Source organism: Psammomys obesus, unplaced genomic scaffold (genome assembly GCF_907164565.1).
Source record: "Psammomys obesus unplaced genomic scaffold, mPsaObe1.curated_primary_1811, whole genome shotgun sequence".
NCBI classification, from domain to species: domain Eukaryota; kingdom Metazoa; phylum Chordata; class Mammalia; order Rodentia; family Muridae; genus Psammomys; species Psammomys obesus.
In genome coordinates this window covers 5,423,441-5,445,286 of record NW_026596466.1, presented here as the reverse complement: position 1 = coordinate 5,445,286, position 21,846 = coordinate 5,423,441, and the positions used below count along the sequence as shown (strand labels likewise).

The 21,846-nt window shown below is 50.3% G+C and overlaps 1 protein-coding gene across 5 annotated transcripts in view; it reads right to left on the bottom strand.

The window, feature by feature from the left end:
* Prkar1b (protein kinase cAMP-dependent type I regulatory subunit beta) overlaps positions 1-21,846 on the bottom strand; it is a 135,127-nt gene that overhangs the window by 77,353 nt on the left and 35,928 nt on the right. For all 5 annotated transcript variants that reach the window (XM_055598557.1, XM_055598555.1, XM_055598556.1 and 2 more), the window contains exons 3-4: positions 11,412-11,582; positions 8,873-8,964 (exon numbers count right to left, since the gene is read on the bottom strand). In XM_055598557.1, the coding sequence (XP_055454532.1) occupies positions 8,873-8,964; positions 11,412-11,582 (263 nt within the window). The remainder of the gene's footprint in view (positions 1-8,872; positions 8,965-11,411; positions 11,583-21,846) is intronic.

Below are 21,846 nucleotides of genomic sequence, written 5' to 3'. Positions count from 1 at the left end.
GTCCCTGAAATTTACAAGATTCAGAAAGACTTGGAAGAGGGAGTTGCTTTAAGGAATAAAGCTTGCTGGGGAGAGAGGAAACTGAGTTTGTCCAGCTGCCTGCAAGTTATCCAGAGTTGCAGCTTTCAAGATCTGTCACACATGCTGGGGTGGGCTTTCTATGGTACAGTTTCCTTTGAGTGGTCTCTGCTCCTGCAAGGAACCCCAATAAACTCATTGGTTCACAAAGTTGGACTTGGATGTAATTGTTTCTTAGCTCTGTCATTGGTTGCACATCTTGGGAGAGCAGATGTTTGCGTGTGTTACCCTGAAAGATCACACAACAATCCATAGGAAGCAGAAAGAGAGGACCTCTGATGCTTAGCTCATCCCCCCCCCGCTTATTCAGTCAAGAACCCCATCCCACGGAATGGTGCTGCCCACACTTAGAGTGGGTCTTCCCACCTCAGTTAACCTAATCTAGACACTCCATCATGTCCGGGGGTTTGCCCCTAGTGATTCTAGATCCTGTCAAATTGACAATTAACTGTCATGAACACCACACAGACAAGACCACAGGCAAGAACCACAGCAAGCACGGATGGCCATGCCTTGAAGAGCACCTGAGTGCACATTGTCCTCATTCCCATGCTCTGAGTGAATGCAGCTCTGGGGTCTTTTGCAGAAATAGTCTCCAACAACAGTAGAACTACTTTGGGGTTGCAGAGCATTCTATCCTTCACCACCATAAGACGTCCTACTACTATTCTCTTCAAAAGGCTATCGCTGTTCATGCAGACAACCCAGAGTAGCCTGCCTAATCTCTGTGCCATTAACATTCTAGCCTAAAAAGATGCTGGCAGGCTCTTCAAGGTGATGAACACCCATTACAGGGCCATGAGGTCCAGGCCTCTCATCCCAGCTATTTAGGAGTCTGAGGCAGCAGGACAGAAAGTTTAAAATCTGCCTAGACTACAGAGCCTATCTGAGAAACTTAGCAAGACCTTTTCTCAAAATAATAATAATAATAATAATAATTAAATAGAGATAAAGATATATCCTAGCACCTGCCTAGAATCCCCCAGTGAGGAGCTGGGGTGTGACTCAGTGGTAGAGCCCCTGCCTAGAATCCCCCAGTGAGGGGCTGGGGTGTGGCTCAGTGGTAGAACCCCTGCCTAGAATCCCCCAGTGAGGAGCTGGGGTGTGGGTCCGTGGTATAGCAGTACTCACTCACTTAATATGGACAAGGCCTTAGGTTCGATACCCAGTGCCTCAAAACAAAAAGGAAGGAAGGAAAGAAGGAAGGGAGGAAGGGAAAGAAAGAGAGAGAGAGAGAGAGAAAGAAAGAAAGAAAGAAAGAAAGAAAGAAAGAAAGAAAGAAAGAAAAGAGCTTGTAGCCAGGGTTATTAAAGCAAGCTTCCAATTTCAGTTTCTGCATTCCCATCCAAGTCCCTGGATACAGCCAAAGACTCGCTAACCTCAGCCCAGGGCGAACCTGGCTTTATAAAGAAGAAAACTGAATCTGTTTCTGCAGGCCATCAAGCTTCTCTTCAAATGAGGCCTCGTATTTTTATAAAAATGCTAATTTTGTTTTTCAACACTGCCTGGAAGGGAAGCACAGCGCCTCAAAGCCCTTGCCAGGCTGGAGGGGAGGAAGGGGGTCCAGAATGCTCCCAGCAGTGGGAGCCAGCTCCCTTGGCTGCACATGACTCGGCAGACAGCGTGTTTTTCCCATCACCTGAGGCCCAGAGCCAATTTGTGCAAAAACAAGCTGCAGAGATAGGCGGGTGGGAGGGATGGAGACCACACAGATACCAGGAGACAGCTGTGGAAGCCACACTCGGGCCGGAGGCCGGAGTTTTAATTAGAGCAGCAGAGAACGGAGCTGCTGGGTGATACACCTGGCCGCCCTTCTGTTGGCTCAGGTAATGAGGCCCCAGCACAGGCCACAAACACGCACTGCTTCCTAATTACCACACTGCTCAGCCCCTAGGGCTCAGGCATGCTCCCTCTCAGGGCACCCTATCTAGCACCTGGGAAGGAAGAAGATGGAACCTCAAGGGCCTCCACTTCCCTCCTAGAGCACCGCAGGGCTTCTGAATGCCCTGGGAGCCTTGTTCCAAGGATGCTGGCGCTCTAGCCAAGCAGTGAGTGTCCCACTTCCCTGGGAGGGGTGAGGGTCTGCTGGGCTTCTGATGGAAACATTCAGAAGAAGGATGCGCTTGCTGCCACCCTGGGGTACTTGCCAGGAGCATCTTGACCTAGCACAGAGGGGCCATGAAGGGGCTGGTGGGGAGATGGCAACCTGGCCAAGCCCCAAGTAGGACCCTTGATGCTGAGCCTGGAGCAAGGGGCAAGAGCCTTCCACAGACTGGGCCCTTTGGTATAGGATGGCCCCTAGACACTTTCCTCCTGAGTGTGGGTGTCTCAAAGACCAGTAGCCTACCAGGTAACCGGGCACTAGACACAGCAGTGAGTGACATCCTGAAGAGGTCTCATGGTGACACCAGTGCTCTCCTGAGTGCTGAGTCACAGTGGGATTGGCTGTAAATGCCCTTGGCAGCAGGACCAACCTCTGGGAGCAAAGAGGAAATCTCGGAGAAGCCCACTGAGGGTTGCCGCCTGGCCGCCCAGCCGAAAGACTGTGAAAGGAATGTTGGCAGCGTCATAATGACAATGGTACGATGGTGGCAGTTGTGATGGTAATAGTTTGATGGGACAAATGACGACAGTGGTGACGGGGCTGGAGAAATGGTTGGCTGTAAATACTGAAGCCGTTAATCCCAGGACTCAGGAGGCAGAGGCAGGCGGATCTCTGAGTTCGAGGCCAGCCTGGTCTACAGAGTGAGTTCTAGGACACCCAGAGCTACACGGAGAAACTCTGTCTCAAAAAAACAAAACAAACAGGAATCAGTACTGCTCTTATAGAGGCCAAGAGTTCTCCCAAACTCATGTTGGGTGGCTCACAGCAGCCTCTAACTCCTGCTCAAGAGGATCCAATGCCTCTGACTTCCACAGGCACCATCGTGTGCACATACCCACACATGAGATGTTGGTGATGATGACTGTGGTGACGATGGGGATGTGGGGGTGGTAACCATGGTGATGATAGTGATGGCGGGATGACAGTAGTGATGGTAATGGCAGTGATGATGGTGATGACAACGGTGGTGGTGGTGGTGACGACAGTATTGATGGTGATGGAGGAATAGTGTACTAAAGCTGGTGTCATGGTGACAATATCACACAAATAGTCTTTGCTGTTGCGCTCCTACAGAAACTCTCACAGCAGGCCTCTTTACCCGCATTTGACACTGAATCCCAGAGGATGTCGTCCCAGTCACAATGTGTACAACTCTCTCTAAAGATGGTTTCACACACACGGAGTTGTATCTCACTGGCTGTGCATGTACCTGCACATACACCATAATGTAGCCCAGCACCATTCCTGGGGCCTTTCAGGCCCCCAGCACCTATCGGGGTGTGTGGAAGTCACCTCAGGATACAGGGAGCCCAAATACTAAGCATTCTAAGGATGCTCCTGGCAGCAGGAGCCAGCTCCCTTGGCTGCAGGTGCCCAGACTGCTCAGTGTCCTCGTCCCTTTGCATGTGGAGGAAGGAGGGGACGACATGACCTGTCATCACGGGGAGAACACAGGCCAGAATGCTGGCTCTGCCTCCGATGTGCCGTGCTGCCTTTGGCAGAGGACAAAGAAAGAAACTAAAGCCACAAGTTCATTTCTGTGCAAAAGCCCAGCGAGCCTTCAACAGGAGCTGGCTAGAAACACAATTGTCCTGGACCTCATCATCTAAAGCATCGACTTCTGTGCGCGTGCGCGTGTAGGTGCGTGTGTATGGAGGCCCACAGGGACTTCAGCTGCTGTTCCTCAGCTTCGAGCCCTCTTGCTTTTCTGTCTGGCTTGGGGCTGACCAGCTAGGCCAGGCTGTCCAGCTGCCTGACGATCCACCGTGCCTCCTCCCACCCCCGCTGGGAGTACAAGCATGTGCCGCTGTGCCCACTGCTAGTGTATGTGCGTTCTAGGGATTGGACTCAGAAGCACTTTAGCACCTGAGCCATCTCCCGAGTTCCAGTACCCTCTTCTAAATAACAGGATTTAATTCAACATCGTCTTTCCACTTTTCTAACAAGTATCCTTAGCACAGCTTAGGAAAACTCCAAGATAAACTGACAAGAGTGAAATTGCTCAGCCCTTGACAATGAGCTTGTCCTACGCCTGACTTTGGAGGGAGAGGTCCTCGGGAAAGGAGGTGTGCTCACCCTGCACGCTGATCCCACAGCTAAGGGCCCGGCTCACTTTGTTCCACCCACGTGGGGCGAGAGGAGCCCCAAGGCCAGGGCCCAGAGCCTGCAGTCTTGGAGATGCCCCTGTCAAACACACCGAGCCAGACAGAGCTGCTAAGCCTGGCTTCTGAAAGCTGCACAGAGCAGCGTCACGTGAGAGACCGGGAGCAGAAGCCTCCCTGCCTGTTCCCTCAGGACCACTTCCTGGAGCCAGCCAGCTCCACAGCCAGGAACCAGTCTACTGTGTACATATGAAAAGTGAGTTTTCCTCTGCGGAAAACAATAGAGCCGAAGCAGACACACGTGCTGCTTGTGAACCCCTCCTTCCCGGGCCAGCTCTGCACAGAGGTGTCATCAACCCAGCCATCTGCTTCCTCTGCTTCCCGGTCTCTTGGCTGGAGATCCCACACTTCTGGAGTGTTATCAGTGACCACACAGAGCAGGGCTTGCTGTCTACAGTTATGGGGTGGGGGAGCTGAGGAGGCTGCCCAGTCGACAGCAGCCACATTCCCGCAGCATGTCCATGAAGACTGCGTGAGGCCAGGTGTGATGTCTCCCAGCTGCCAGGAAGCTGAGGCAGGAGGATAACAGGTTCCAGGCTTACCCACGCTGCATGAGGAAATCATGTCTCAGAGAGGCAGAAAGGGGATTCGGAGATTGTTTGGCAGATAAAGTATGTAATTTGCAAGCATGAGGACCCGAGTTCAAACCCCAGAACCTACATAAGCGCCTGGGTTCAAGCAGGGATAAGGAGAAGCCCACAGGGCCCTACCCCGGGTTGAAGAATCATGGCAGATGGCTGCTGAGCGAGGGAGAATCAGTCTTCCCCAGGGATGAGCTCCATCCAATCCCAAGTGGAAAGCCCTAAATATATGTGCATGCTAATGACACTAAATGGGCTCTGTAGGGTGAGTGCATATGTGTGTGTGTGTGTGTGTGTGTGTGTGTGTGTGTATGCCTGTGTGTGTGTGTGTGTGTGTGTGTGTGTGTGTATGTGGTAAATACAGAAGAAACCATCAGGAATCCCAGAGGGAACTAGGGAAGGAGGAGTTGGAAGGGGAAAAGAAGAGGTATAAATATAACTATAGTGTACTTGTGTATGAAATTCTAAATAAATTAATTAAATGATGCATTTGTAATCCTAGTCCTGAGGATGCAAAGCAAATGGACCCTGAGGTTCACTGGCTATCGAGTCTAGACTACTTGGTGAGTTCTAGACCAGTGAGAGACCCTGCCTCAGAAAAACAAGGTAGATAGTACCTGAGGATGATACCCTAAATTGACCTCTGCATGCACACAAGGAAGGAAGGAAGAGAGGGAGGGAGGGAGGGAGGAAGGAAGGAAGGAGGAAAGAAGGAAGGGAGGGAGGGAGGACGAAAGAGACAGCCTGCCTGTGTGGTGATCCACCATGGAGCAGGCGACTTCCTATCTAAGGAGCAGAAGAGACCACATTGGTGAGCATGAAACTCCATCAGAGTCCAGCAAGGGGCCTGGTAGTCTGCAAACAGTTACCTTTCACTTTGAGCCCCTCTCTCTGCATCTGCTGAGGTGTCAACCAAGTGAATCCCACATTCATTCAAAGTCAAATCTCAAACGGCACTGTAAGTGGATGCATGAACTCAGGTTAAAACAGGTCCAAAGCTGGAAAGATGGCCCTGTCAGTGAAGCGCTGCCTCACAAGGACACAGTCCTGAGGTCAGTCCCAAGCCCGGAAGTAAAAGGCTGGTAAGGACAGTAGGTTGTAAGCCAGGGCCCTGGAGACAGTGAATCCCTAGGACTCAGTGGGCGTGCAGCCAGCCTACCCAAATCAGCAAGTTTCCACTTATAGAGACTGCATTTCAAAACACAAAATGGCAACCCAGGCCGGGTGGCACACGCCTGTGATCCCAGCACTGGGGACGCAGAGGCAGGCGGGTCTCCGAGAGTTGCAAAGCAAGTCCAGGACAGCCAAGGATCCACAGAGAACCCCTGTCTCAAAAAAACTAAATGAGAACAAAAGAGCACAAAGTGGATGGATGGTCAGGAGTAATCCCAAGGCCACTTGCCAGAGTTTAGCCTGACACACCTATCACACACTCACTTTTAAGCATGCACACGTGCACACACAAATGTACAATATTTCAGTCAATTGTTTCCCCCTGGTGACCACAGCTGTTCCACAAAACAAACAAACAAACAAACAAACAAAAAACAACAACAACAACAACAACAAAAAACACTGCTAACAAGCTGGACAAGGGAATGCTGTGACCGTAATGGCCAAGTACCATGAACTGGCACCAAAAGTGAGATGGAAGCAAGAAGTGCTTTTCTCAATACTTCCAAAAACTCAGAATCAAGAAGTGGAACCGAGGTGTCCAGACGGCCTCCCTGGGGAAGCTCTAGGAGAGGCCCTTCCTGATTCTGTTTCCTGTGATGGTAGGCGACCCTATCTGGTCACCACAGCACTCCATCTCCACTTCTGTGGCAGATAGCCCCTCCTGCACGTGTCCCAGTGGTCTCTCACCTCCTCACAAGGGAACCTGTGCCACTTAAGAGCCCCCTAAAAATGCAAGGTCATGCCCACCCATATCCTCAAGTATGGCAGAAAGCAGTCCTCAGAGCTAAATAGCCACCATCTTCATCACCTTGTCCTTGCCTGCCTTCCAGCGTCAGTCATGACCTTGCCTGTGCGTTGATAATGAGAGAGGGGGAATGGTGGGAGGCACTGGACCCTCAGCTGAGGCTCCAGTTGTTCCTCCTGGCCATCTGTTTACAGTTGCTCTCGTTGTGTGTGGCCTGAGGTATCCTGGAGGTTAACTGAGGGGTCTCCACGGCCCAGCAGACCCACTGAATCCCCAGGAAAGCTTTGGTGGCATTGAACTTTGTCATCAGAACTTGTTTTGCTTAGGTTTGGTTTGGTTTTCAAGTCAGGGTTTCTCTGTGTAGCCTTGGCTGTCCTAGAAGTAACGCTGTAGACCAGACTGGCTTCTAACCCACAGAGATCCACCTGCCTCTGCCCCTGAGTGCTGGGATTAAAGGTGCATGCCACCATTGCCCGGCTGTCGCTAGAACAGTAAAAGGCGGGGGGGGGGTGTAGACGGTGTTTAAACCTCCCCAGGGAAGGGATCTCCCCTTATCAGGTTAATCATATCTGCTGTCTTCTGTGTCTTCTGTGCCACACAGGGGCATCCTCAGGCCCAGGGATTGGCTCGTGAGTAGTGTCAGTGGTCACTACTCCCTACCAAACCGGGGCAGGACCGCACTGGTTATTTTTCCAGTCACCACTGTCAGAACCCTGACAGAGGCAGGGAGAAGCTGTTCATTCTGGATCACAGTCAAAGGGAGTCAGCTCCTAACAACAAGGAAGACAGGGTGACCTGGGTGGCTCTTTGCACGGTGGCAGGAGCTTGCGATATAAAACCTGTTCACGTGTTTGTAGGTCGGAAAGCAGAGAACATGGAACAGAAATGGGGCGACACTATATAAGCGCCTGCCCCCAGAGACCTACCTCTGACAATCATGCCTCAGGGCTCACAGCCTCTACAAACTCCCACAGTCACACCGGCTGAGTACCGAGAGTTCAGCCGCACGAGGGCCAGCAAGAAGGTTCGGTAAAGGGGCTTGCTGCCAAGCTGGTGACCTGAGTTCAATCCCCAGGACTCACCCAATGGCAGGAGAGAACAATTCCTGAAAGTTACACATGCATGTGTACGCAAACACACATACACTAAATAGGTAAACGTACACATTGAACAAAAATGAAAACCAAATTTGGGAATTCAAACTCAAGTGCTAACAAAGAGGAGTCGCACCGGCCGCCTACATCGGGTGATGCAGACAAATATATCCACAGTTTTTGAGGCAGGGTCTCACGTTATCCAGACCAGCTTCAGACTGCAGCTGAAAATATACCTTGAACTTATGACCCTCCTGCCAGTGTTGGAATTAGAAGTATGTGCCACCATGCCTGGTATGTGAATCTTCACACTTATTAGAAGTATTTTTATCTATCAAACCCATCTTGGTTTTTTTTTCTTTTCTTTATTTTATTTTATTTTTTTTGAAATAGGGTCTTGCCTGTGTAAATATGGATTGCCTTGAACTCGCAACAATCCTCCTGTCTCAGCCTCCTGAGTGTTGAGATTATAAACATACACCACCATGCCCAGATAAAACTCTGGTTTTCCTAATCATTTATATAATGAACTTCCCAAAGCCAGCCCTGGCTCCCGGGCTTCTCTCCCTGGAGTAATAACAACTTCCTTCCCACTCCACTGCTCCACCGGCCCTGGCATAGGGAAGCTGTTGAGACATTTGGCCACATGATCAGCACTAAAGACGACACTACTACTGTGCCTTTCCATAGGCTTGGGGACGTGGGAGCCATGACTCTGCACCCAGTGCTTGAGAGAGACGGCTCAAATCTCCCCCAGGACCGGGGACACAGTTCCTGCGCTGGTCCAGATGGACACCCAGATATGTACTGTGGAAGCTGCCCCTTCCTCGTGAGCCCATGGGAGCATCTGCTTCTCCCAAAGCCGGCATGCCCCTGACTGCCAGCACGGTTCAGCCGGGAGGGTAGAGTGCAGACGCCTCAGTCCTGCCTACCTCCTCTCGTTGTCATCCAGGTGTGAAAAGAGCACGTTCTTCGAAATGGCCTTAGCCAGAGCCGTCATGGTCTTATAGTCCTTGGGAATGACCTGTGGAGAAGACCAGGATCAGACCTTTTAGCCCTGGGGACAGAGCCAGCTTTCTAAGCTGCTGCTAAAAACTAAGGAAACGACCTGGCCTGCACTGATTCTCCTGCCGTCCTCATGGGCATAGTATCAGACCTTGCCAGAAGAACAGTAGGAAAGGCCATATATATTTTACTTTAAATTGTTAAAATTACATTTATCTGTTTACTGGGGTTAGGGTTCGTGTGCTGCAGTGTTCATGTGGAGGTCAGAGGTCAGCCTGCAGAAGGCAGTTTTCTCTTTCTACCATGTGAGTTCTAGGTATCCAGTTCAAGTCATTAGGCTCAGTAGCAAGCATGCTTGCCTGCTGAGCCATCTTGCCAGCCCACCATTAGAAGTTTTTTAAATAAATAAAGAGCTAGAAAATGGAGCAATCCAGTAAGAAGCTTGGGCACAGTCTAGTCTAGAGTTTGGAACTGTTTTGGGCCTGTGGATCTTTAGAAATTCAGAACCACTTACAAGATGCCAGAAGACAGCCAGTACCTTTTGTTAATAGTTTTGTTGTTGTTTTTACTTTCACTAAATTTGTAGAAATATGATAAGCAGTTGTTTAAAGATTAGAAAGCTGAGTATGTATAGCTCAGTAATATAGTGCCTACCTAGTGCCCTCCCAGTGAGGGGCTAGGATGTGGCTCAGTGGTAAAATATCTGCCTAGAATTCCCCAGTGAGGGGCTGGGGTGTGGCTCAGTAAAGCCCTTCCTCATATGTGCAAGGCCCTGTGTTCCAGTGCCATAAACTGAAATAAAACCAGACCAAATCTGCAACAAATATGCCTCATTGATGTACGATGCCAGTCTGAGAGATGTGAGTTCAGATGCCATGTCAACAATTCTTCTGTAAAAGGAGCTATTCTCAACCCTTTTGAGAGAACCTCAGTTCAGTCTGTCAGAGGTGTTTCTATGAGAGCTGTGTACATAGACTCTGAGGTCTAATACTGCCTCTGGTCTGGACAACAAGGGCTGGGCCAAGGTTTTCCATGACCTCATAAGTCTCTCTGTATCTGCATGACAAGGAAATCTTTGCATTTTCCATTCCTGCTCAGGGTATCCCATTTTACCCAGAGATGTACCTAAAGCTTCTATAAAATAAGTCTTGGGTTCCCAGCATATGTTATTGCCTAGGCAAACTGTTGGACAATGGACACCTATCCTGAACTCCTGACCCTTGGTGATGCATATACTCACCCCTTGACCTCTTTTCTCACTCCTTATCTAGCCATGTTGCCTTGGCTATTGTTCCAAGTGAAGGCCCTAAACTACTCTTTTATGTTTCCAATATCAGCCATCAAATCCAGAGACTCACCCTTGCTCTACCACTAAGCCACACCCCAGCCCCTCACTGAGGGATTCTAGGCAGGAGCTCTACATTATACCATCACCCTTACCCACTGAGTTTTGGGAGTCCTACTGGATCTGATGGTTAAGTACCATCCATGTTTTAATCTGATCCCTTCAGCTTTCTTGGATGACCTTCTTCTGTCTCAGGTCCTTGTCAGGTGATACTCAGTGTCCTTCCACTTTGGTCCTCTGATCTGTGACATGTGTCATGGTTGCCTGCTTTTGACGGACTTGAAACTGTGCTCCACAAGGCCCCTGAGTTTGGAACTCTCTGAAGCTTTGCACAAAGTTAAACTGTAGTTCTAGGAATGGGGATGACAGCCACATGGGGGAAGTGCTCTGAGGAGTTCACATGATTTGATCTTGCTATGTAGCCCAGGCTGGCCTGGATCATGGGCATGCATCACCATACCCCACAGCTTCCTAGCTGAGTTTACCATAAAGCCATTGTCAGTTTTTATCATCTGCTCAAACAGTATTAAATCCTGGGAAGAAGGCAGCAGTGGGAATTTAGAGGCTGGCGTGCTCTGTTTTTCAAGATGAAAAGCATTCGTGTGCTGATGAGGGGGACAGCTGCATGATAGTGGGAATGCTTGCCACCACCTGGCTGTGCACCTAGAAATGGCTAAGCTGCTGCACAGGTACAGCTGCCGTGCCTCCCAAATGCCTGCGTGGGTCCCCTAAAGCACCCTTGTTGAGGAATTTGCAGACCAGGCATGTGGAAGTGGTTGGGTTGCTGAGGTCTAAGGGTGGAGTCCAGGTTTCACGACTTAGTGCCCTTAATAGAGACTAGAGGTCAAGAAGCAGGACAGAATTGCAGCCTGCCTTGTCCTGGAGAACCTTCCTCTCTTCTCCCTAAGCCTGTTGAAATCCTAACACTATAGGGAGCTCCCGAGATCCACCCCAGAGGTTACCACAGCACCAGATACCATGATGACAATAATCCCACCCATAACCAAGTCTCCCATGCCATATGACCCCATTGCTCTGGCCAGACAGGAAATCAAATCCCCAGCGCTGACAGGGACATGTGTGTGTGTGTGTGTGTGTGTGTGTGTGTTGGGGTCCTTTACCTTCCTCACATAGGAGACAGCATCTTCTTCAGTGTAGACCTCGGCACTCACACCACCCCGCCGACTGCGTGCCTTTACCACAGGGTTTGGAGGAATTGGGGAGATCTCTTCATCATGGGAATCACACTGCGAGTTGGACTTCTGCCGAGCCAGGATCTGCCTGTTCTCCTCCTGTGAGAGAAAAAAATGGAAGGTGAGAAATTGGCTGTCATCTGAGCATGGTGGCTAAGACCTGTCATCCCAGCTACTCAAGAGGCTGAGGCAGGAGGATCAGAAAATTCAAGGCCATCCTGGTCTGAAGGTGAGACCCTTGTCTCAAAATAAGTCAGAAGAAAGTAATGGGGATGTAATTCAATGGTAGAATGCCTGCCTAGACTCCTCCAGCAAGCAGCTGGGGGTGTGGCTCAGTGGTAGAGCACCTGCCTAGAATCCCCCAGTGAGGGGCTGGGGTAAGGCTCAGTGGTAGAGGACCTGCCTAGAATCCCCCAGTGAGGGGCTAGGGTGTGGCTCAATGGCAGAGTTCTTGTCTAGAATCTCCCCAGTGAGAAGTGGGGTCATAGTCCTACACTAGAGCACTGGCTGTATCAAGGCCCTGTATCTAGTATCTCAAAACAACAAAAGACAAGACCATACCAGAAAGCAGCTGTCAGAAAATAGCCTCGCCTGAGGATTCTGTATATGGAGACAGGATCCAGGGTCTTCAAGATGAAGAAGGAACTCACAGCTCACACCACAAGCTCCTGATTATCATCATCATCCCTGGAGGACCTCAGATGCCATTGATGCCTCCTCTCTTACAACTCTTAGCAGTGAAAACCATCACTTCAGTGCCAGCTATAGAATTAGCCCCTCTCTCCATCATCCCTCCAGACATCGGCCCCTCCCCTGCCAGGCCCTGGGCATCTCCACACTTTCCTGCTCTCAACTGGGCAACTCCGCCAACTATAATGCCCAGCCCAGACTCTCTTATCTTCATTTCTGTAGTGAGAAACTTTACACCTGGTGCCTGATGCCAACGTCTCATATACTGAGGCCACCACTAGTATTTAACACCCCATGGGGGCTCTACCCACCTTGTACCTTGGTTACCAACCCATAGTCAACAGGACCTATCTATGTTGCCTACCTCTGCTCCCACCACATAACCATCCCCTGCTCCCCTGATGGTTCTCTGCCCCAGGGCCTTTGCCCTTGCTGTTCTGACATTCTAGCATGCTTGGAGCAACTCGTGGCCCCATGTTTCATCCTGAGTTCTATGTTCCATCACTAAACTTCAATGACCAATTGTCACTGGTGTTCTAGCTCCAAATTCATGTCCACCTCAAACCTCATTGGGAAAAGACATTTCTCTCTTCAAAAATGTGCCTAAGAATGATATTAAGCAAGATCATAGATGATCCAGACAGACCTCCACATCTAATGGAAATGTAGTTGCAAAACCTGACTAAGATATTGAGACACAGGAGAGACCAAAAGATCAAGGTAGAGGTTGGAGCAATACACCTATGAGTCGTACTGTGGGCCACTAGAGCCCCGGGTGGCAAGAAGGACCCTCTCCAGCCTCCTGCGAGGACCACAGCCCTGTGATGTCCTCAGAGACCTGGCCTCCACGGCCCTCAGGCTGCCTCAGAGAGTCAGCACTGGCTTAGGAAAGCACAGAGAGAGAGCTGTACCCTATGGCCCCGGAAGCCAGTTTCTACTCAGGCTGTGGTCTGTTCTCTATGTATGCCAGCTCCACCATGATCTCAGTCATGGCCACCCTCCCCTGCACCTTCAGAGAGGGGTCCCAGCTGTGGGAAATGTTCAACTTGAGCTCCAGTTCTGCAGGGAGTAGAGGCCAGAGAAGGTTGGCCACCTACTCTACCCATTCATCACATCCCCTCCCCTTCTGGACTCTCTAAACAGCCAGAGCCCTCCCAGCATCCACATCTGGCTCAGCCAAGAATCTTCCTGAGAGAACCGAATGGCAGGATGCCCTTCGCTCTTCTTAGAGGGGGCTGTGGCTGTCCTCCACCCCATGGTATCATGCCCATCTTCTACCAACTGTGGTCTGGAAATATTACATGAAAATTTCTAAAAATGAAGAGTTTACAAGATTTTTTTTCTTTGTCTGATCATTTTTGCAGTGCTAACGATGGAGCCCAGGGCTTGGCACATCTAAGTAAGCTCTCTACCACTGAGTCATGCTCCAAACCTTTCACTGAGGTATTCTAGGCAGGTGTTGAACCACTGAGCCACCCCACTAGCACCATGCTTGCTTTTATTTTGAAACAGGGTCTTGCTATGTTGCCCATGCTCATCTTGAGCTCCTAATCCTCCAGCCTTAGTATCAGGAATTGCCGGAGTTAACTTCTCTTCCCCACAACCCTCATGATTCCTCTCAGCTCTTGGGACAGCTCCCAGCCCAGAGCCCTTCCTGTCAGCATGATGGAGTCTTCTACCAGGTTGGAGGCTTATGGATTGCCCCCAAGTGGGTCACTGGTGGGTGTAGAACTGAGATGGACCCACCAAGGCTTTCTGATAGCCCCAGACAGAGCCCACCGAGCACAAGCCTGAGACCATGGTTCAAGATGGCCATCTGCAGGTGCACAGTATGAAGGACCCTAGGAAGGACTGCACAGCCGAGGCGGGGTCCCTTTCTGTGATCAGGAACTCCCTGCCATGACTTAAAAAAAAAAAAAAAAAAGAGGCTGGCTGTGAAAGAACTCAAAGTGCCTTAGCTTCCTGCTGGCTACGAGGTTTGTGGCAACCCAGGCTGTCCATGGGCCTGTGAAAAATGAGAGATGAGAGCCAGGTATGGTTTAGGTAGGATGCATGCTTTTGGAAGGCCCTAGGCTCTATCCCCGGCACCACACAGAACAGTTCACCTGTAATCCCAGTGCTTAGACAGTACAGGAAGAAGGATCAGGAGTTCAAGGACAGCCTCTGCTGCATAGCAAATTCAGAGCCAGCTTTCAATATACATGAGATCCTGCCAAGAGAAAACCAAACGTGGAAAATTCTGCTGACTGCCAGCCGACCTTTCCAGTCTGAGCATGAAGGTCCTTGCACACAGACCTGAGCAGGCATGACCGCACACGAGGTGCCAGGTGTCAGCAAAGTGCTGCCAACACTGTCCAGAACTCCCAACCTCTCTTTTTCTCACGTGACAGCTGGAGCCCATTCCTCACAGAGGTGGAGGCCACCTGCTCCTCTAACCAAGGAAGCCACATCTCCACCCATCAGCGTGGCCAGGGAACGGGGCCTCATCCCAGTGACTGGTGGAATCTCAACTCTTCAGATCAGTGGATCCTGAACACCCAGCCAGGAAACCACAAAGAATGTTCAATGCAGTCCTACAAAGCCGTTTAAAAATATCTTTTACAGAATTTCCCGCAAGAAGACAGCAGGTGGGCGAGGCAGCTCCCCTCCCTCCAGACACTCCACTCTAACGATAGTACATTAAATATGTGCACATATAAAATCCACACCGCTGAGGAGAACGGGAAAGACGCCATCAAAAAGTTTCAGAAGATTCCGGGAAAACCCAGCCAACCCAGGAGTAGGATCCAGGACAAACGTGGGTTTCCCTAGCTTCAGGAAGGGAGTGGGGTGCCCTGCAGAAACCCCTGGAGCACAGTGGAAGCCAGAGCAGACCCCAGATGAGGAAGGTTAAAAAAAAAAAACAGACCCTGGGTTGGCCATACACCAGGCCAGCTCCACAGACTCTCATTGCTTCCCTTGGCTTAACTTTTGTTATGGAAATGTTCAAGATAATACAAAAGTATGACTCACCAAACACCCAGAGCCCAGTCTCCCCAAGATCAAAGGAGACCCACTCCTCCACCCCACCCCCCTTAGTCACTCCTTCATGAAGAGAACCTAAGAGGCCACCGCGTGATCTGAAGGAGCAGCCACATCTTGAGGAAAATGAAATTCTGCTTGCCGGTTTGTAGATATAAATAACATCGAAATGATGTGTTCCAGAAATGATACCTCCACCACCACACACCCCAAAGCCAGACTTCGTGAGCAAGGACAGTTCTCTCCGGTGGGCAGAGGCTTCTGTCCAAGGAAGTTGAGCAATACACCATCTAGTGGTGGCCATTCCATGCTCCTGAGAGCCCAGCTTGGAATGAACCCAGGACCCCCATCGACCCCTACATTGGAAGATGGATGGAGGTGTTTGGGGAAAACCTCAGCTAGTGGAACAATCCCAGCCTGGTAGAACAAGCCTGGGTGTCATCCCTGCACTGGAGAGGCTTAGGCAGAAAGACCATGAGTTTGGGGCCAACCTGGGCTACATAAGTAAGACCCTGTCTCAAGACACAAACAATAGGGCTGAGAATGTGTCTCTGTGGGTAGATGGCTCACTTAGCACACATGAAGCCCTGGCTTTGATCCCCAGCACTTCATTAGCAGAGAACAGTGGCACACACCTACAATCCTAGCCCTCCAGAGGGCCTGTACTACATAGTGAGTTTTAGAACAGCCAGCGGTATGAGGCGAGACACTGTCTCAAATTCAAAAAGTAAATAACAAACAAAGAAAAGGAAAAATACACACATACAGACAGGGGCTCCAAGAACAAGTTATATTATTGTAGGAAACATCTGAATTACAGGACACAAACCCTCCTACCTCCACCCTACTCAGCCACAGGGGTCCCTGAGGGCAGCTGTGAGGGAAGCTTCCACCCATGCTCAGGGGAGGAAGGCTGGACCTCCCAGAACATCAATAGGAGGCTGACTCACCAGCCCTGTAGTTTGAGCATAGACCTCAGCATTACCGGCTGACTCATTTCTACAAGGCCTCATCCCATGCCTTCCCCACACGCTGAAGCACACATGGTGTGTGCCCTATCACGCCTGTGGCCCTGTCATGCACCAGGCTTGGCGAAGCCTGTGTACCACTCCGATCCTGGGGCGGAGCTGCAGGAGGTAGGGTGCACTCCACTGGCACTGGCTGCCTCGTCTCGCTCCGAACCTGGTACTCTAGAAACTCAGGCAAAGCAACACCACATTGTCCTGTTGCCTTGACAACCAACCTCAGCATCTCTGAGACAGCTGCCTTTCTCTTAAATCTCCCTCCATTGCCACCATCAGAACAGACCAACAAGTAGGTCTAGAAATATCTTGTCTGATCGGAGAGGTCATTGCTGGGTTGCGTGTGTGCCTGTTGGAGGTCAGAAGACACCTCTTGCCCTCAAGTGTTGTTCACTGTTCTTGTGTTTGTTTTTTTGAGACAGTATCTCTCCCTGGCCTGGAACTCAGCAAGCCAGCTAAGCTAGCTGCCCAGCCTTCCCAGTGCTGGATCACAAGGGCCCATTACCTTGCCTAGCTACTTTAAAAAGACACATCCATACATATGGATACATCATATGCATAAATATATGAGTATATTGTATAGTTAAATATATGAACATATTATATACATAAATTTATAAATACATTATAAATATACAAAGTTCTGGGAACTGAACTCACGTCCTCATGTTTACACGTACTTTTATCAACTAAGCTATCTCTCCAGCACTTCTACTGGTTTTGTTGTCGTTTTGATTTTATGGTTGGTTGGTTGGTTGGTTGGTTGGTTGATTTGTTTTGTTTGTTCAGGGTCTTAGGCTAGCCTCAAACTTACTGTATATTTCAGGTTGACCTTGAACTTCTGGCCCCTCTGGAGTGCTGGGCTGACAGATGTGTGCTATCTGCCCAGTTTATCTGTGCAGTCGAAGTTGTAGGGAATGAGGCACTGCCACAGAGCCACTACCCACCCCATCCGCCATTGCTACCTGCACCCAGGCTCTAGCTAGTGATGTCTTCTGTGGCAGGCTCTGGGCCTTTGCTTTGTAATTTAAAACAATAGCTGTCCATGAAAAAAAAATACAGTGCTCAGGTATGGAACTCTCAAAAAATTAAAAAAAAAACAAACAGCTTAGGGTTGGATGACAGCTCGGCCACAAGCATAGGAACTAGAGCTATAAACGTCCACATAAAAAGCTGGGTGTGGTCAGGTGTTGGTATTCTCAGTGCTGGAAGGCTGATAAGTAGCTCCTGTAGACTTCTGCCTAGAAGAGTGATAGACATTGACCCCTGGCCTCTACACACACACACACACACACCAGCATGTGTTCACACACATGCACGCATGCACACAGGCACAAACAATTCCCAGCACACTTAACACGTGCTGTGGCAGATGCCAACCTATCAGCAATATTCTTTTCACAGACAGCTATTTTAGGTCAAAATGTCAATGAACCAGGCTTGGAACCTGAGTGTCTATAAAGCACAGGCTGGCTCCTCTCCCAGATGTAGGGGGAAATCCCTCAAATGAGGCTGATCACTTACTTCTCTTAGGGAGCAGATGTCCCACCCTCTCACATCCCAAGAGCTAGTCCTGTTAGGTCCCTGAGGACCCACCCTCAGGGACCTAATGTAACTGAATGTGACTTCAGTTACATTCCCCAGCAACCCTGTGAAGGTAACAGCACCAAACCACACTAAGATAATGTATTTAACCAGCACGAGACGAGACAGGGCAACCCTGCACTCACTCTCTGGGTGTATAGTAATGCTGCCTCACCCCACCCCCACCAGGTGTCCCTTTCTGTTAACTCCTGAGCTTAAAGTCTATGTTAAAAATGTTTCTTAGCGCCAGCCTGCCTGATGCCAGCATGTGATGCCAGGACACACAAAATGGAAGGAAAGAAGCAATCCAAGTTGTCCTCTGACCTCTCCCATGTAAGAGAACATACACCCCAATAAATAAACAAATGTAACTAAAACTTTTAGAATTATTCTTTGTGTGTGGGTGTTTTCATGGCTGACTAATATTCCACTGAATGGACATACCACACTTCATTGAGTCCTTTGTCTACTAGTCCATCTGAGTTGCTGTGAGCAATGCTGCTGTAAGCACTCAGGAACAGATGTGCCTGAATACCTTCCACCTTCAGAGCTTAGGGTATTCGCTCAGATGCAGAGCTACTGTGTCATGCAATGATGAAGGCTCCGCTTCATTATTCGTTTATTTATTTATGAGGGCTAAGTATTCGAGGTACAGCATGTGTACGTGGAGGTCGGTGGAGAACTTGTGGAGTTCATTCTCTCCTTCCACCTCGGGGACTGAACTCAGAGCAGCAGGCTTGGCAGTAAGCCCCTCTACCCACTAAGCAATCTTGCCAGCTCCAATGTTCCTCTGTTTACTGAACTGCTGGACTCTCCATGGCAGCTACACTGTTTTACATCAGAAAAATTGTGAGGCTTCGGCTCCTCCACACTGTCACCAACACGTTATTCCACAGGGTTTCTCTGTGTAGCCCTGGTTTCCCTGGAACCTACTCCATTGACCAGTCTAGCCTCCAACTCAGAGAATTCGTCTGCCTCTACCTCCCTACTGCTGGTTGTAAGCAGGGTAGTATTAAATGGTATTAAAAAAAAAAAACTGTTCTCAGTTGAGTGGTGGTAGTGCACACCTCTAATTCCAGCACACTGAGGGGCAGAGGCAGGCAGATCTCTGTGACTTCAAGTCCAGCCTGGTCTACAGAGTGAGTTTCAGGACAGCCAGAGCTGCACAGAGAAACTCTATCTTGAGGAAAAAAAAAACAAAACAAAACAATAAAAGTCGAGTTCTCATGGTCAGCAAGAGGCATTAGTACATAAAGGGGCTTGCCACCCTGCCTGACAGCCCTGGAACCTACATCACTGAAGAAAACCAAATTTGTCCTCTGTCAGCAAGTTACGTGAGAGCCTCCACTGTGCTCAGCCAAAGTCTTCCCTCACTGGGGTCTTTTCTTAGCTACTTTGCTTTTGGTGTTGGCTGTAGTGGTGACTAAACTCGGGGCCTCATGCTTGCTGCTCTGAGTTACGTCCGTAGCTTTGTGCACACTTTCCACCACCGTCATCGGTAGAAAGGGCTGAGCTGCCAGTGGCACAAAGGCGACAGTAGCAGCTACAGAGTAGGAGCAACGATGCTACAAGTGGTTCCGGGGCAGTGGTAGCAAGAGAAAAGTTTAGGGATGCCAGGGACAAAAATCAAGGCGCACAGGCTCCAGTCACAGGAGGGACTCAAGAAAGATGCCAAGACTCAGAGGCTGAGGTCCTGAACCCAGAACCAAGAGCTCTGATACTCACACCTGAGGCCAGTTCAGAAGCAGAGGCACCAGCAGACGCTGCCCTCTGCTGCTACAGCCCCCTGTGGCTGTAACCAGAGGGAGGCAGGGCATTACAAGAGCTGCCAAGCAGAGGAGCAATGCATCTTGTAGGACTCTGAGCCTCCCACTCTGCCTATCTGAGCTCCAGGATTCGGGTAGTCAAGGGCCCAGCATGGCTGGTCACCTAGGCACAGTTCCTACCCAGGTAGAACAGGAGTCCAGCAACTCATGTGTACCGGTATGCTTTCCCTTGTTGAGTAGAGGCCACGCCCTGTCAGTGTCAGGCTAGTGCAAGCACCAGTGGAGAGAGTGAGTGAGTGAGTGAGTGAGTGAGTGAGTGAGTGAATGAAAAGGCAGCATCATATAAGCCTTCACAACACAAGCTACCACTCAGCCACCCAGCTACCCTGTGATGAGGGAGACGAGGAACGAAGATGCAGGGTCACAGTGGCCCCCTGTGAGGAACCCCTGAAAGCCCTTGCAGGAAAAGTGCGAATTCAGCAAAGCGTCACTCCAGATCAAGGCATGGGTGGCAATGGGCGAGTCACAGTGGCTTGGTTAGGTGACGGGGGCAGGGATGAACTCTGGTTTTCATGAGGCCTTAGATAGCAGGGCTATGTTGAGACAAATCACCTTTGCCAGACCCATGGCCAAGTAGAAACATGTAGATAGATGTTCCCAGGTCTCCCTGCATCTCCCAGCGGCTCCTGTTCCAGAAGCGGGTGTGGCTCTGCTCCCTTAAGTTCTCCCTGAGGACCCTGGACAGCACTCACACAGGCCATCACAAAGGTAGGCCACCTCTCTTTCATTCCCCGGGCTGCGCTCTGCAAGGGCCACCAGCAGTCCTGGCAGAGAATGTGTTCCCATGTCAACAGTGGTCAAGTTGAGCAGGAGACAGGTGTTCCAAAACATGGAAGCTGTGGGTTTCTGGAGTCACCAGGAGGAGGCAGGGCAGGGCTTTGTGCCAGGCGATCTCTCCCAGCTTTGCCTCCCGCTTTGCCTCTGGCCAGTGCCAGCATAACCAAGCCTTCCTTCCTCCCCCCCCCCACCCCACCCCCCCCCCCACACTTAGGGATTCAGGACTGCCTCTGGCTTTTCAGACCCTGCCCCTTCCTGTCTCCTGTTTTTACACTAAAGCAGGACAGTCAAGGTCAAGGGTTAGGACAGGCTTTCCCAGCCAAAGGAATTTTCCTAACAAGTGTGGGAAAAAGCTTCCAGAAAGCTCCTTCAGAATGCGCCCAGGAATGAAGTGAAGGGGGGACTGTCTCCATCCTGCCCCACAGGGACCAGTCAACTTCCTGGGCTCTGAATGGTGTTCTCCAACTCAGCTGACCACAGTTTTCCTACAATTCCCCCTGCCCCAGGACAAACACCACAGCTGCCAAGGGGAAGCAAACACAGGAGTGGGCCTGGACTCAACAAAGATTTGACCCTCCCTCCGAAAAAAGTCAGCACACCTTTGGGGAACAGACAGAATTCCTCAGTCCCACCAACTTCAGCTGTCCACTTCCCTGGCCTGGTCAGGAGAGTCAGAGAGGCCGTTTCTGAGGGGAGGCATCCTGACTTCATGGCACATCCATCCAAGGCAGGAAGAGCAGGGGAGCCACTGTGGGCCCGGAGGACTTCACAGAAATTCAGGGCCAGCCCTCTGCGCTCTGAAGGTCCGGGTCTAAAGGAAGAGGCCTGTATTTGAGGACCTGGTTCTCCTCAAATCCTGCCAAGGTAGGCCAGTCACCAATCCTGGCAGGAATCCCAAGAGCCTCTGGGATACAGCGAGGGAAGCTGGGAGTGAATTAGCCCACATGGGAAAGCTGAGGACAGAAAAGGGTAAGGCATCCTGGTTGCGGGAGTGGTTACCTAGCCATTCAGCACAGAGAGTAGAAAAAACAAACAAACCACAATTCTTCAAGTATCTATGATGCACCTACTGTATGCCAATATTCTAATAGAAAATAAGACATGAGGTGAGGGCCGAGAATCCTACACGTTTGGAAGGGGTCAAACAGGGCTTCCAGGAGGAGGAGATTTCCAAATAAACCCCAGAGTTCAACTGCCGCCCTGGGAAAGGAGTTCCAGGAGCAGCGGATGCTCCGCTGACTTCTGAGTCACACTGTTCAGAAAGGAAACTTCTTTCCCCATCTGAGACACTCGGACCCCCTGACCACTCCTGCCAGACAGCTATCGCTTCATTTCTTTTCTGAGAGACTTAGGTTTAATTGTGCAGGCTTCCATCATTGGTTTAATTTACAAACTCTGTGTGTGTGTGTGTGTGTGTGTGTGTGTGTGTGTGTGTGTGTGTGT